This window comes from Lutjanus erythropterus, chromosome 10 (assembly GCF_056507025.1).
Source record: "Lutjanus erythropterus isolate fLutEry1 chromosome 10, fLutEry1.hap2, whole genome shotgun sequence".
NCBI lineage: Eukaryota > Metazoa > Chordata > Actinopteri > Lutjaniformes > Lutjanidae > Lutjanus > Lutjanus erythropterus.
In genome coordinates this window covers 6,455,317-6,471,150 of record NC_139326.1, presented here as the reverse complement: position 1 = coordinate 6,471,150, position 15,834 = coordinate 6,455,317, and the positions used below count along the sequence as shown (strand labels likewise).

The 15,834-nt window shown below is 37.9% G+C and overlaps 1 protein-coding gene across 1 annotated transcript; it reads left to right on the top strand.

Moving 5' to 3' along the window:
* The first annotated feature begins 8,642 nt into the window (after positions 1-8,642).
* LOC146319943 (E3 ubiquitin-protein ligase NEURL3-like) lies at positions 8,643-12,487 on the top strand. Its single transcript, XM_084729443.1, has 4 exons — positions 8,643-8,852; positions 10,728-11,237; positions 11,785-11,934; positions 12,046-12,487. Exons 1-4 carry the CDS (start codon positions 8,771-8,773, stop codon positions 12,234-12,236), a joined length of 933 nt encoding a protein of 310 aa, XP_084585569.1. The 5' UTR covers positions 8,643-8,770; the 3' UTR covers positions 12,237-12,487.
* The last annotated feature ends 3,347 nt before the right edge of the window (positions 12,488-15,834 follow it).

The following is a 15,834-nucleotide window of genomic DNA, read 5'->3' as shown; positions in this document are numbered from 1 at the left end:
GACCAAAGACACCAGGCAGGAATCACCAAATCCAACCTGCTGAGTGACTTTACCAAAGAAAAAATGATGATGATGATCAGGAAACTTGACATGTGACATGTTCAACTGTCTCCTCCTTCATATGTAAATGTTGTACATCACATGTAAAGGTAACATGTACAGAGATGTTGATGTGAAAATACTGAGCGTGTTTGAAAAATGAAGAAACTGCACTGCTATTGACTACTGAATAAGACTGGAGGCAAGCATAAATTATTTTGATGAAGACATTTATATAAATATTTATCTCAAAATGATTATAAATGAACAGTATATTTTGACTCCTTGATGTTGTAAATCTTAAATAAATGTATATTTTTGTAAAGTTATTTAGATTCCTGAAAATTATGTTTTTTATATTGTTTGAGTGTGAAAATATAGCTGTTGAAATAAATGTTATTTTATCTATCATGAATTATCTTTTCTATCATTCTTATTCTGTGTGTGTGTGTGTGTGTGTGTGTGTGTGTGTGCGACAGATTCCTAAAACATCTGCGCCTATTAGCTTGTGCAGTTACTGTGAATTCAGTTCAGTTCATGCTCTTTATAAACCCAGTTGTTCCCACCAAGAGAAAGCACTGAGGCAACAGTGGCAAGGAAAAAGTTCCTTTGAAAAGGCAGAAACCTCAGTCGATCCAGGCTCTTTATTAATGAGGTTTTGTGCATTAAATAAGAGAATTTCTCAAAGAGGTCAAGAATGATCTGTTGTGTTATTCAGGGTATTTAGAAGTGGAAACTTGGTTGCAAAGCATGATGTTTAAGTTTGAAAATAAATATAATACCAGCACATGTCAGAAATCCTGAATCTTTGCAAACAGAAGCAAAGATCCATGTGCACACTACAGATGAAACTACTTCTGCTGTTACTAATCATGGTTCATGTTGCACCAGAAACCTTAATAAGGATTAAAATCAACAAACTACTGCCTCCTGGTTTAACATAAAGACAGTAGCTATTATTATTATTTTTGAATGTATTATGTAACAGATCCTCAGAGAATTATTCAAATATGAAAGTACAGCAAGCTGCTAGTTTCATTCTTACTTGTTTACATGTATAACTGTTGTTAAAGCTGTAAAAAATGGAAAACGTTTGACCAAGCTGTTATAAACCAAAAGACAGGCAAGGTGTTGAAGTTTGACACTGAGGATCAAATGTGACTGATGGTGGCTGATCAAATTTTCACTGGTGTTTTTTTTTTTTTTTTAAATCCAAAATGTGCTCCATTATATTAATAGTTAGTTTGTTGTCAGCTGATTTGCTTCTAAAGGACAAACACATTTCCAGATGGTGAAGCCTGATTCAAAGGGGGGAAATTCTGCAGAACATCCTGCAACTTGTGATAAATTTCCTCCTTTGCATACAACAGTATATATGTGGTGTTCTAGCCTCTCGTTCCTCTGTTGACATCACAGCTTCCTCTGAAGCAGTTTGAAATGTAAAGTGTACAATAGAGGTTTTGTTTATACATATCCCATTATACATTATGCCTGATGAGAGATGGAACATTGTGAGAATCCGAATGGTAAACCAGTAAACAGTAAACCAGATTCAGATCCCAGCTTTAGCGTTTCTCCACAGGTGAGCCTGTTGTGCATTTATAGCAGCAAAACAAGTAACCCTCTCTCTCTCTTTCTCTCTCACACAAGCAGACACAAATTCTTCACTTTTCACATCTTATCAATGAATTTCACCAGAATAGTAGCCTTCGTGTTTCAGCCTGCTGTTTGGCTGCTCTGTGTAGAAAAACTATTCTAGGATTTAACCTGTTTGGACTTGCTCCTGAGCGCACCCGCACAAACCCACAGTAGTTTCTAGTAAGTTGACCCACAGCTTGTGGGTCCGTCAACCTGTGCATCTCTACACACTATCATAACACATAAATAGACCAGAATCACTGTTCCACCAGGTGGTTCAGCGCAAATGTGAAAGTACAGCAACCAGCTAGTTTCATTATTACTTTTTTACAATTATAACTGCTGTTATAAATGTAAAATGACAATCAACTTTATTATTACACCAAAGCAAATGATTAACACTAAGAGGGTGTCTAAAGTTTAATATCAGATGTGGCTGTCGCCCACACAAAATACAACAACAGGGACCTCGGACTGCTGACCAGCTGAAGTCGTATATCAATCAAGAACACAACAGAATTTCTCTTTTAAAACTTCAACAATTAGTGTCTTTGGTTCCTAAATGCTTGTTGTTAAAACAAAAGGCTCCTGCACCAACTTCTTTTGACATGTGGTGCAGGTATGAAATTCAGAATTAGTGTTTTTAAGAGTACTTTGTTTTTTTTGTTTTTTTTAAACAAAAAAGCCATTTATCAGTTAAATGTCATATTTACATTGCATTAAATATCTGGTCTTTCTATGGTATTCAGTTGAATATAGACCAACAAGTTTTGCAAATCATTGCATCTGAAAATAAACTTTGATGTTGCAGCAAAGCAGATGATTAATAAAGCTGTTATAAACCAAAAGACAGACGTGGTGTTCTAAAGTGGACAGTGGACCCTATGAGGCATGAAGTTTCACAGGGAACCCGACTCCTTCTGTTGCCGTTCAAACTTGTGGGTTCAGTGGGAGGGGCTTAGTGGCATGCGTGAGGCATATATTGTGTCGCATGTCTTTAGGCCTCTTCAAATGTGAAAGCACAGCAACCAGTCAGTTTCATTATGACTTTTTTACACTTATAATTATTGTATTATAGTTATAGCTGTAAAGTGGCCATCAAAGTGAAAGCAAATGATTAACAAAGCTGTTATAAATGACCAGGAAAGTTTAACATTGAGGATGAAATGTGGCTGATGGTGTAAGACATTAGCATCATCAGCACCAAAGTTAATCAGTCAACAAAACTACTGTCCCCTGATTTAATGTGAATATTGTGGTTATATTTCTCATATTTGCAGAATTATGAAACAAGTCTTTAGAGGGTCCTTCAAATGTGAAAGTACAGCAACAAGCTAGTTTCATTATTACTTTTTTATTTTATCTGCTGTGATATTGTGATTGTAAAATGACCATCAAAATGATATTTATTATTGCAATTATATTTATTAGTGCATTTATTATTAAGCAAATGATTAACAAAGCTGGTTATAAACCAAAAGACAGGAGATGTGTTCTGAAGTTTGACAGTGAAGATCAAATGTGGTTGATGGTGTAAGACATTATCATCAGCAGCACCAAATGTGCTGTAGCAAGTCTTTCCATAATGTTATCAGACAGAATAAGAATCTGAGCCTGTCAGTGGCAAAAGGAAGCGCCTCTGTCGGTGGTGTTTTGTGATTTGTGTCGATTTAGAGACTTACAGCCTGTCATGCTGCTGCATTGCTCTGTGGAAGGTGATGCAGCTAAAAAACAAGAGCTGAAACTTGTTGACTGACAAAGGAAAAAAAACAACAAATGCTCAAATAAAAGAATCTCAGTCAACTTTAGGGTCTCCAACTAATGATTCAAATCTTCTTCAGGGGGCAGCCCTCGTCTACTGCAGCTTTAATGACAGCAGTCATAAACACTCATAAAGACTCCTTCATAGTCATTAAAGGTGTCATGTTAGTTTTATACACATCCCTTCAAATAAAGTGTTATCACAGATGGATTTGCAGATTAAGCTCTGAAAAAATAAATGTCAAACACAGGTTTTGTCTTTTATAATGTGACCCCTGCGAGCTGCATAATGAGAATAAACCTGTATATTCCAGTAACATGTATGACACACATGACAGCAGATCAAACAGTGTTTCATGACAGACAACGGTGTACAGACACGACCTGTTTACTGGAAAAGTAAGTACTTTTTCTTCGTCTCATTTTATTGGCCTGATAGTTCACATGTAATACTGAAACCCAATAAAAGTGATAAAATGATTACAGTCGGCAGCCGTTGGCAGCATTAAATATGAAGGAGAAAATAGTTGTGTTGTGCTCAGCAGGTAATACAAACAATATTTAGTGACCTACTGTAAGTGACTGTTGTTAGATTTTTTGCAGACTGCCCTGCAGATCTAATCTACATAATTCTCTCATCATATTTTCTATTATTCATATTTTGTGTCAGTGATACCCCCGTGCCTCATAGCTCGCGAAGTTATTATCCATTCCTTCACAACATTTATTAAATGAGACTTTTTGAATTAAAATAAAATATTAAACAAAATTATCTGACAAAACCATCCACATTCAAGCTCCACTTACTGTACCTCGTTGTCTGGAGTAAGTGGACCGTGAAAAGAGATTGTAACTTTTGTTTGCGAGGTCAAGAATCAGCTATCAACTGTCAGAATTGGAGCGTGATATTCACACGACAGAAATCTTGAATCTTTGCAAAACAGAGGCAAAGATGCATGTGCACACTGCAGATGAACCTACATGTTTAGTCATTAATCATTGCTCAGGTTGCACCAGGAGGCTTAATAAAGATTAAAATACTAGTTAATCAATCAACAATACTCCTGTCCTGATTTAACATGAATACTGGGTTTAGTATCATTATTGTTATCACGGCATATCCTGTGTAATATGTCTTCAGAAGGTTCAGAGTACAAAACCAACTACTTTCATTCTTACTTGTTTACATTTATAACTGTTGTATACTGTCATTATAAAAGGAATAAACTATCATTGCAGCAAAACAAATGATTAACAAGCTGGTTATAAAATAAAAGACAGGAGAGGTGTTCAAGTTTGACACTAAGGTGTGAATGTGGCTGATGATGCAAAAAAAAAAGAAGCATCAGCAGCACATTTTCACAACTTTTTTTTTTTTATCCTAAATTGAGGGTGCTTCATATTTTAACCTCTTCAACTCCACAGCCAACAGTGTGGTCTTTCAGAGGCTGTAACTGGCTCACTTTTAAAGCATGAGTGAACCACAGTGAATTTCTTATTTTCAGCTACTCTATCTCAATATTTCTGCGTACTGGGGTCTCTAAACAGTGCTGGAATTGCATCAAATGGGTATGACTGGAAAGCTGAGACTTGTTTTCATGTGTGATCGTGTTGTAGTGAGACCGTCTTTTGAAACTTGAACTCACTGTATAAAATGACCCACAGTGACCTCTAGGACAATCACAGTTTCATGAAACTAGAGAACTGAAGCGTTCAGACAATGTAAGACTTTACCGGGTGGATTGAGAACAAGTTTCTGAGAAATTTCCAGAACAGATGTGCTCGCCACCAAAGATCCATTCCTAAGTCCCACCTCTTTTTGCTCTGTCTGCTCGAGTAACAGTGGAGAAACAAGGAAAAATATATAACGCATGCTCACGCGTATAAAGTAGGTGAATGCAAGGTGCTCTTGAAGTCAAAACTGGTCAGTTTAGAAAAAAGGAAAGCCACAGGCACACATCCAACTTGCAGCTTCTCATTTTTTTCAATAGTTGAGCAAGCTCATTTAATTTTCTCCTTTCCTGTTCACATGCTATGTGTTAGGCTCACTTATGTTAAAAAGAAAGACAAACAAAACAAATTCTGAAGATGATTAAAAGATGTTCCCGACATATTGCCACATCGGTCCTGAGCAAGCTAGATAAGGTGCATTCCATTTAAACTGGGAAGTTGAGTTTCCAGTTGTAACTGGACTTAAAACCCCCCTGGAGTCTGATTTCCAACTTGGCAAATCAGAGGAACTTTGCTAACCCTGAGGTCATATGCGGGAGGAAACGGTTTCAGGCTGGAAAATGGAAAGTTTCCCTGGACAATCATCAGGGTCAGCAAGTGTTCACACAGTGTTTTTATCTGTGGACGCCCTACTATGGTATTTGTATGAGCAAAATACAGCGTAACATGTTATCAAGAGCAAAAAAAGTTTTTTTTCCAACTTGTTTTAGTGTAACCCTGTTAGCTCAGGTGTGAGGTCATTCCCAGGTTCGACTTCTGTCCTCAAAGGTAAATGGAATGCACCATTTCATCTGACAGGTAGAAAAAAACCCAAAACAAAACAACAAGTAGGTATCCAATCTACATCGGCAGTTAGCCTGCTAGATAGTGTGTTGCTAACAATAGCTGACATATGAAAAACAAGAAAAGAATCAGTTGACTAATCTTCTGTCGGGTACCCAGCTTGCTCAAGCGCCAAATGGGTGAGACTTGGGAAGGGTAAATTCCTGCAGAAATTTCCAAAAAGTTGTATGTTTCTGACACAAAATCACAGCATGACTTTTTCTAGGGTGTTCCTCAAGGTCTTAGTGTCCTCATGTGGTATTTTGGAGGGATTTCTGATCATTTTTATCAAGCCTTCTGTTTCTATCAGTATAATAAATGATATTAACCCCCAAATTGCTGTAAGAAGTTATATGAGAACTGATGTAGGCCATCATACAATTAATCTTAAGGTTCCCAGCTATCAGATTATAAACATCACTTCTATGTGGCACATACTGTTGGCCTGCTTTCTCTCCCGAGAGATCCCCTGTCCCGCCCAAAATATGACAAGATGTTAAATAGTTTGTCAAACTGCTCCATGCAGGTTAAAGGACAAAGAGACTTGCACCTTTTGTCTGACACATGCAGATTGTTTTGCAGATTTAATCTTCCTCAAACATGCACACACATTTTGTCTTTAAACGTGACCCTCATGAATGCATAACCAGTGCAGATCGAACTTATAACAGAAGTTGAACTCAGCCACCTGGAAAGGCCCTGACAGATCTACAAAGATACGATCTGTTTACATGATGAAGTGATAATAAATTGTGTTTATTAAGTGTTAATGTATGTTATTTTACTTTTACGTTGTGTGTCATATAAAATAAAAAGGTAAGCATTATTTATAAATGGTAAATTGATAGTTAAATAAACTTTCAAACAATGAAATTCGAATTACTAATGTTTACTAATTGTTAGTCATGCCATTATTGACACTGTTTGAGATGAATTGTTATGTTTGAAACAATAAAATAGTTTTCTAATGTCAGAATATAATTGTTATTCTCTCCAGTCAGCTATGATTTTATTGTTTGTAGACAGTTAATTTAACTATTAATTAAGATTAATTAAACATCAATTCAGCATTTATTACTGATAGTTATTATAAAGTGCAATCCTCATTTGCTGTACCAGTTAAATTCTGAATAGAGGGCGGGAAGTAATATGGAAACCGTTTCTACAGTTTGATGGTGGCATGTTTGTGATTATGGCGACATCTTTCTGTGTTCGTGGTGAAATACAAACACCACACAGTTCTTCTTAGAACCACTGAGAGGCAGTGTGATACAGATCATCATGTAACTATTGACTGCAGGCTGTGAAAGTCAGCCAACTGGATTTTTTTTTTTTTGCAAAACTCATCTTTTTCACTGATTTTTGGAAACAGAAGTTTGACGTATAAACATGGCATCAACCTGAAGAATTTTCAAACGTAACAGATGCATTATCAGATAATGATGGAATAAAAATTGCTGCTATTGATTATTCAGATGTAAGAAAGCTGAAATGCACGTCATGAACTGCAGAGGTAGTAATGAGTTACATTTACTCTGTTAGTAACCTTTTGTTGAGAAATTGTGCTTGTCAGAGTACTTTTAATGCAGTATATTTTTTTACTCTTTACTCCCTTATCTCCCATACAGTAGGATACATTCAGCACACTTTATTTATTTATTTATTTATTTGTTTATGCCAAAATGTCTGTTTTAAGGTAATATAACTGAAACGACTTCACAGACGATGGTTGTGAGGAGGTGGGAGCCAAAGTCCACTCAATGTGGCTCTATTAACTATACAGCTGCACAAATTTTTTTTTTGCATGGGCATGCCCTGCAATAAAATGTGATCGTTATGAACTGTAAAGTCAGAATACCCAGTTGTTTTAGCTTAGACTAATGGCTGGTGAATTTCTGAACTTTCTAAGTGTGGAAGAAGCTGCATCATCTCTGATCGACATTGACAGGGCAGGGAGTGGATTATGGGACGTAATAAAATCATTCAGGGCTGCTTCTAGCTTTTTGGGGGCCGTATCTTTCAAAACTATAGTGGGGGGGGGGGGGGGGGGGGATTCAAACCCTCCAAAGTAGGACATATATTTAATATTTAATACATTGCATCTTATGCATTTTAAATGGAAAAGAGGCCAGATCAGTGAAAAATATTCCTTTTCTCTCAAATTCAAATCACAAATCTCAAGTTGACCCCAGCAATTTAAACCTATAGAGGATAATATTAAAATGAGAATCACTGGGGGCCCCCACATAAAGAAAATGATGAAAACCTACTGCAGTTCTGCAGAATCTGCATTATAACATCTACTGTACCAAAATGAGACAAATGCTTTTCCTCAAAAGTATTATTTTAAATCTTACAGTATGAACAAATTTTTTCAAGAAATAATATAATGTATATATATATATGTATATACATATATATACATATATATGTAGCTGCTAGCACTCTTGCAAAGCATGCTCATATGAGTGACGTAGTGACATGACGTGTGACTGATCTCTGATCTCTGGACAGTGACATTCTTCCTGAACAAAGCTGAAGTGTGTGTCATTAACTGCATGTTTCTGTCCACATCTGTTGCAGCTCGTGTCTCATCTGGGCCGTGATTCCACTGAAAGTAACTCAAAGTGTCACCGTGGAGCTGCTGGTTGTCGTTTCCTGGGTCCAACGATGACCAAGATGGACTCCAGACAAAGAGAGAGACGTGACCTTTGGCTGCTGATCCCGCAGCAAACCTGTTAAATATTTATCAGTCCCTCCCTTTTCATTTTACTGTTTGATGCACACCTTCTCTCAGGACACGAAGAAAAGAAACGTCTGCCTCTTCAAGATGTTAAACAAAAGTGAGAACGGGAACTCTGGTGAGATTTTTATTCTTGTTTTCAGTCTTGAACTGCTGTGTGTGTCAACAATAGGCTCCTCTATTCACCATAATTTGTCAGTTTGCCAAAATTTATAAAAATTGAGGATTTATGATGTGCTGTAAAGTGTAAAATAAAGGAGAGATGGTGATAAAAAAAAAGTTTTACTGAAAGTGTTAAGCTTGTCACTGATGAGTAAAAGTTTCATATACATAATAATATATGTTATGTAGTAATATATGTTACATTCAACAAAAAGTTGAATGCTGCACTTTCATTTGTGCTTCATGAGTCAAAGTAAAGATTGAAAACTTCTTCTGTGTGCAGAAAAAGGTTTATTTCTCTCAATTTTTTTTCATATTTTTGTTTAAATCTGTGGTAGTCAGCACCTCTCCTTTATCTCCCTGCACCTGACAGGTGTGGCATACAGAGATGCTGATTAGACAGCAGGATTATTGCACAGGTCACAATAAAAAGACACTCTAAACTGTGCAAGTTTTAGACACAGGACGATGCCACAGCACTGTAGGCCTAGTAGTGCTCCTACTACACACAAAACAACACTGATGGTGACACAAAAAAAAGAAGTTGCACGTAAGTTATTTCAAAAGCCAGTGTTTCTCAAACTTTTTATACTGTGTACCACCTCTGAAAATACTGAACTCCCCAAGTACTACCTAACAGTTTTGTGCCATTTGTTGGTAGCAGGTGCTGTGGACTGACGTTTCTTACGTTGTCAATAGTACTCAGTTTTCTTCTTTTCCAGTGCAGCAGCTCAAAATATTCTTCTCCTGCTCTGCACTTCTCTTTGTAATAGTTCCCATTTGGAGCCACAATTTCCTTGTTTTTGAAGCACTTATAAGTATTTTCTTCATTTTACCTCCACTTACTATCCTGCCATCACCTTGTAGCGCGTAACTAATCATTGATGATATACACGTGTGCTACCTGCATGATCAAGACTACGTAGCACGACGTCAATATTGAAAACAAAAATACAGGACAGCCAAAACTTATTTTAACTTAAATTTCTGTTCATATTTTGCACATTTTCATTTGAAATTTTGCAGCATTTTGACAGTATTACATATTTTTAAAATAATTAATTTCATTTCAAGAAAATATTTCTGATATTCCTCTGTGTGCCACTAGAAGTAACTTGTGTACCACCAGTGGTACACCGACCACAGTTTGAGAATCTTGGTCATAAGCTTCAGGGTATCACAGGGTCTTGACCTATGACATCAGGACCCAGTTAACCAGTCAGACCACTGATCATTCACTAGTTTTTCAATCAGATTAACAACAGGTTGCAGAATTCTCTGAATGCCAATCCTCTCTGTTTGACATAATGAATTTAATTTTCCCCAGAGGGAACATGTTTCCTAATTTCTTTAGCCACATATCAAATTTTGGGGGCCTCCCAGGCAACTCCTCAGAGCTCCACAAACGTCAGAACAAACTCCCAAATACGCGTTATCTGGATGAACTTGTCATATAGTGGGCATCTACATGGTTATTTTCTCACCTAACAAAGTGGTATAGAGCGAGAATTACAGAAATGTTCACCCTGGTAATGGCTCCAATCTGCTGAGACACATGATGCCCCATCGCCAAAGTCCTAGCTCTTTCAAGCCTGATTTGAGGGTCGTTTGTCATGATATGTTGAAAACACACTGAGAATTCCATCATATTCAATTCAATTCCTTTGAGAAAACATTCCTGTGTGATTTCTTTCTCCAGTTTGCTTTGACTCTCCACTTAAGTTAAGACAAATTCTGACAATTTTTTGGACAACTTTGTACTGAAAAAGAAAATTAACTTTATGCACACATGCACATCAATAATCATAACCATGTTGTTGTTTCCTTGCAGTTGTTGAGTCAGAGGTGGCACACAGGTGCGACCTGTCCTGCCTCGGCCCTCTGACCTTCCACCATCAGGCTGTGGGAGACAACGTCCGCCTGAGTGAGGAGTGTCGCCTCGCAGAGAGGAAGGGGGACACGTTCAAGAATGGCCTGGTGTTCAGCAGCCGCCCGGTGAAGATCCAGGAGAGGATTCGTCTGAGGGTGGAGAAAGATTTGTCCAGATGGCACGGAGCTCTGCGCCTGGGCTTCACCAACGTGTCGCCCGAAGACAGACGTCTGCCTCTGCCCATTATGGCCATCCCCAACCTCACTGACACACCTGGACACTGGGCCGCTCCCGTGCACGAATCCTACTGCCAAGCAGGTTCAGAGCTGGAATTCTGGGTTTCTTATGGAGGCAACATTTACTTCACATGCAACAACAGGAGGCACAAGCTGCTGGAGGGAGTAGATCTGAGCCGGCCGCTGTGGGCCATGATAGACGTCTACGGACAGACGTGCTCCATTTTCCTCCTGGGTCAGTTTACTTGTAAATAATGATGTATTGTTTACTGTACTACCTGTTTTTCCTGTTGTTATTCATCATACTTAAAATGCTGTTTATCTGTCTAGATTGTTTTGATGTTTAGTTTTGGAGACATGAGCCACAGAGATGTTTGCCTTCTCTTAAATATAACGAATGATGATTGACCTCAGCTTGTGGTTTCTTCTTTCTATGGTAGAATCTACTACTCATGCAGGAACTACTTTCTTTCCAGTGAAAAGAAAGTAGTTTCTGGATGAAACTGCCCACAACAAGGTCTGTGGATTATCTTCACCTGGTCATGATTTCTGGAAAGAGATATTGCTGCTGAGCTTTTTTTTTCCCAGACATTTTGAGCACCACATTTGAGTGCCGTCTAGTCCCACTATATTCAGAGATCTCTGTGGCTGATATCTCCAAAACTCTGCAATTCACATCAAAACAATCTAGATGAACAAACAGCACTACAGGTAATAGGGAAAATGTTTTTTTGATCATGGGATGAACTGTACCTTTAACTTTTTTCCACTCTTTGCTGCAGGCTCAGAGAAAAAAGAGCTTCTTTACACCAGACGCTCCTGTCCTGCACCTGAGCGCCTCACCTCACCTGCGGTTGACAACCGCTGCAGTTTGTTTCTTGACGGATACAGTGATGACTGCATCTCCTGTCTCAACTTGGACGTCCCAGCAGGTAAGACAGAATCCAGGACAAGTCCTGGCAGCCAAATACTATCAGTGAAATCAGGTGTAGGAGTGTTTGTGACGCTCTCTGACGTGATTTCTCTCTTTGTTTTAATCACAGGTGACAACAGTGTAGTGGACTGTGTGGTGTGCATGGGAAAACAGGCCAGAGTCACTCTGTCTTGTGGCCACCGGTGTCTGTGCAGACCCTGCGCCTCCAGAGTCATCCAGCAGCTTGGCATTTGCCCGCTGTGTCGACACAAGATCACAGCTCCATCAGCAGAGGAGAGGTGTGACACCGGGGTGGTCTAAGCTACTGAGCGACAGTAACAAATTAAACATGTCATGATGTCATGGTTGGGGGGGGGGGGTTGCTGTCTGGCCACAGTGTCTCTGACTGATGCACCTACAGGAAGCTTTGTTACATGTTATGAAACTGACTCTTCCTTGATGTTAAGATATGGAGCTGGATAATTTTCTGATCCTGTTAAAGAATGTGTGAAACTTAACTTCTTGAAAAAATGAGGAAATTGCACTTTTATTGTGACTGTTTTATGAGGATAAAGGCAGAAATTGTTTTGGTGAAGACAGCTGATGACTTAAAATACTTATTGCACTGCAAAAAACTACATTTCACTGTACAGTATATTATAAATGTCAGCTTAAATCTGAAGACTTACTGAATTAAATGAGAGATTTTCATAAAACAAAAGGCATTCAAGATCCATTTACTCACTTGTTCTGACTAAGCAGATCCCGACTGATTGGTTTGCCATCTGCTCTTTACAAGATGAAAACTGTCCATAGCTCAAAATAAGATCACTTCATTCATGTATTTTGGAAATGGAAGCTTGCAAAGAATGACTGCAGTTGCGATTGTGAAAATACTTGAACTTGGCAGAAATCTTGAGCCTTTGCAAACAAGCAAAGATCTGTGTGTAAACAGCAGATGGACCACAGATGAAAACTACATCTGCAGTTACAACATTAACAAAGAATAAGGTTAAAGGTAATTTATTCATCAATCATTACACAACACTGGGTTGCACAACAAAAAGAGAGTTGCAGTTCCTTCATTCTACACACAGAACATATATACTGATAATTAGTCAAATTCAGTGGAATAGAATAAAATATAAAACCAAATTAAATAAAATAATTACATATACACATATACATCCAGGAAATAATTCTGTAGTGCATGTTTGACATGTTGTGTGTATTAGTGATTGTCTCAGGCTCTTTAATCTCAAAGACAAGGTTCCTTTTCCAATGCTTCTGCGTGTATCTCACTCCTAAGTGACCCGTGTTTCAGCAGCAAAGCTGGAAAAACTAACCAAGAACTGACACAAGCAGTGAAGACTGAAGGAGCTACCAGCCGCAGCATCTACAAACAGTTAATCAATCAACAGACCTGTCCCCTGATTTAAAGCATCTCTACAGAGGTTCCTTAAATATGAAAGTTGAGCAGCCAGTTACTCTTATTATTACATGTTTACAATTATAACTGCTGTTACAGATACAGTTGGTCTTCATGGTGATTTTATCACCATGAAGACCAACTGTATCTTTTCCTCAAAGCAAATGATTAACAAAGCTGGTTAGAGGCCGGTAGAAGGGCGAGGTGTTGAAGTGTGACACTCAGGATCAAATGTGCCTGATGGCGCAGAAAATTAGCATCATCAGCACCCAGTGTGTTTGTCACTTATTCACACTTTCACTACTCACATATGCAGATAGGCTAACAGTTTTTAGGGGGTGTACAGAAGACTGATACCTGCCCTGCCTCTCCCCCTAAAGGTGCCCTGTCCCATCCAAAAATGATAAAAGGTTAAAAATAGTTCATTTGTCTGTTTGGTCTATGTAGGTTAAAGGAGTCTCACCTTTTGTCTGACATATACCGTCAGATTTAATCTTCCTCACACACGTTCAGTCTAAACCGTGACCCTCATGGGCTACACAACGTTAGTATACATTCCAGTAAGATAACGCATAACAAGCAACAGCAGATCAGACTTATAACAGAGGCTGCTGAACTCAGCGACCTGCAAGATCTGACAGATTTCTATACATAGACACGATCTGTTTACTAAATAAGTTTAGGTAAGATCCATTTTGTGTATATTATACAAGCTGTTTTTCTCATTTATTGACCTGATATTTAATGCATTGCCTTCCTTTTTGAATGAAGGTTATAAAGTTTATCCCAAATAATAACATTTCATAATAACCATTATTAATAAAAGGTAAGTTAAGGATAAATTAAACTTTAATTAGTTAGAAACAAACCATGAAATTATTATTAATAATGTTTAGTATTTATTAGTAATGCCATAATTGTTTCAAATGATTTTGTTATGTTTGCAACAATAAAATAGTTTGCTAATGTAACCAGAATACAGTTGTTATCTACTATCAGCTATACTATCTTTATTTTATATGACACACAAAATAAAAAATAAAATATCATAAATTATAGCAATACTAACACATTTATTATTATATTTATGATTTCAGTGTTTGTTAACAGTAAATTTAAAGTATTTATGTAGTTTAATCACTATCATTACTATAATTGACCTGACATTACTATTACCAGTACTATGTGTGCTTTGAAACTATTTCAGGAGTTTGACGGTGGCGTGTTTGGGATTCTGGCGACATCTGTGTGTGTTCATGTTGAACTGTGAACTCTGTGCAGCTCCTCTCAGAACCACTAAGGGTCAGTGTGGGACAGTTTATTATGTGACTGTGAGCATTTGAAAAATTACAATTAAAATTTAACTGTACTCACTGCTCACCAGGTACAGACCATAATGGTCTATTTGCTTTCAGAAATAACAGACCTTAGAGTGCCCATTGACCAATCAGAATCAAGTATTTAACAAACCAGTGTAATAAACTATTATAGAATATTATATTATTCTATTTTTATCAGTAATGAATATAGGTAGGAGCATTTTAATGCTGTAGATGATCAATATAGAGCCAATTTCAGATTTTTTTAAGATACTGGGTGGATTAGTAGTATAATACTCATGAGAATATCATTCTACTCCACTATATTTATTTTATGCTGATATGTACTTTTCGCATAAAAAACATAAGTAGCATTAAATACATATGAAGTAAATAAAACTGCATTAAATAGAAATACAAAGTACAAGTAGGTCAAAATTATGTACTTAGTTACTTTCCCCCACTGTTGTTCAGATGTAACAAAACTGAAATGTGTGTCATAAACCAGATGTTCACATGTCCACATGTTTCTCATCTGGACTGTGATGTCACTGAAAATAACTCAAGGTGTCACTGTGGAGCCGTGGACCGTCGTCTCCTCGAGAAGATGGACTCCAGAGGAAACAGAGAGACGTGACCTTTGGTTGCTGATCTCTCAGCCAACCTGTTAAATATTTATCTTGGATGGCAGAGCTGAGAGGACTCGGAGTGCAGGAATCCAGCAGCAGGCGTCTGCAGACTAATATGTCGGGACAAGGAAACATGGGAGTGGGAGCAGACAGATAAAGCTCTCGGGGAGCTCAACAGAAGCTTCACACTTCGCTCTGTTACAGAAATACAGCTGATCTGCTGTGCTGAGATGACACCGTGGACTCAGTAGCAGTAACACGACTGCTCTTGGCTTCGCTGTGAGGTTTTCTTCATTCTGGGTGAGTAAGTCGGGCCTGGTGCTGGAACAGAAGGTGGAAATAGTGAGACGTCCCTGTACAGCTCAACTGCTGTGGGCCTCAGTGTAGGGTGTATGCAGGGCTAATTGGGGGCCCTCTGCAAAATGTTGTTTAGGGCCTCCTACTTTGTGACACTAAGTACTAACTAACCCTGGTAGTCTGCATATAGAATATAGTACATATTAGGAAAATTACACAGAAATGATCTGTTCTGAATGTAAATA

Excerpts from the sequence above, each read along its gene's own strand:
- LOC146319943 (XM_084729443.1), top strand. The coding sequence starts at position 8,771 with ATGCACACCTTCTCTCAGGACACGAAGAAAAGAAACGTCTGCCTCTTC. Across the intron at positions 8,853-10,727 it reads AAGTGAGAACGGGAACTCTG|TTGTTGAGTCAGAGGTGGCA; the intron begins GTGAGATTTTTA and ends GTTTCCTTGCAG. Across the intron at positions 11,935-12,045 it reads CAACTTGGACGTCCCAGCAG|GTGACAACAGTGTAGTGGAC; the intron begins GTAAGACAGAAT and ends TTTTAATCACAG.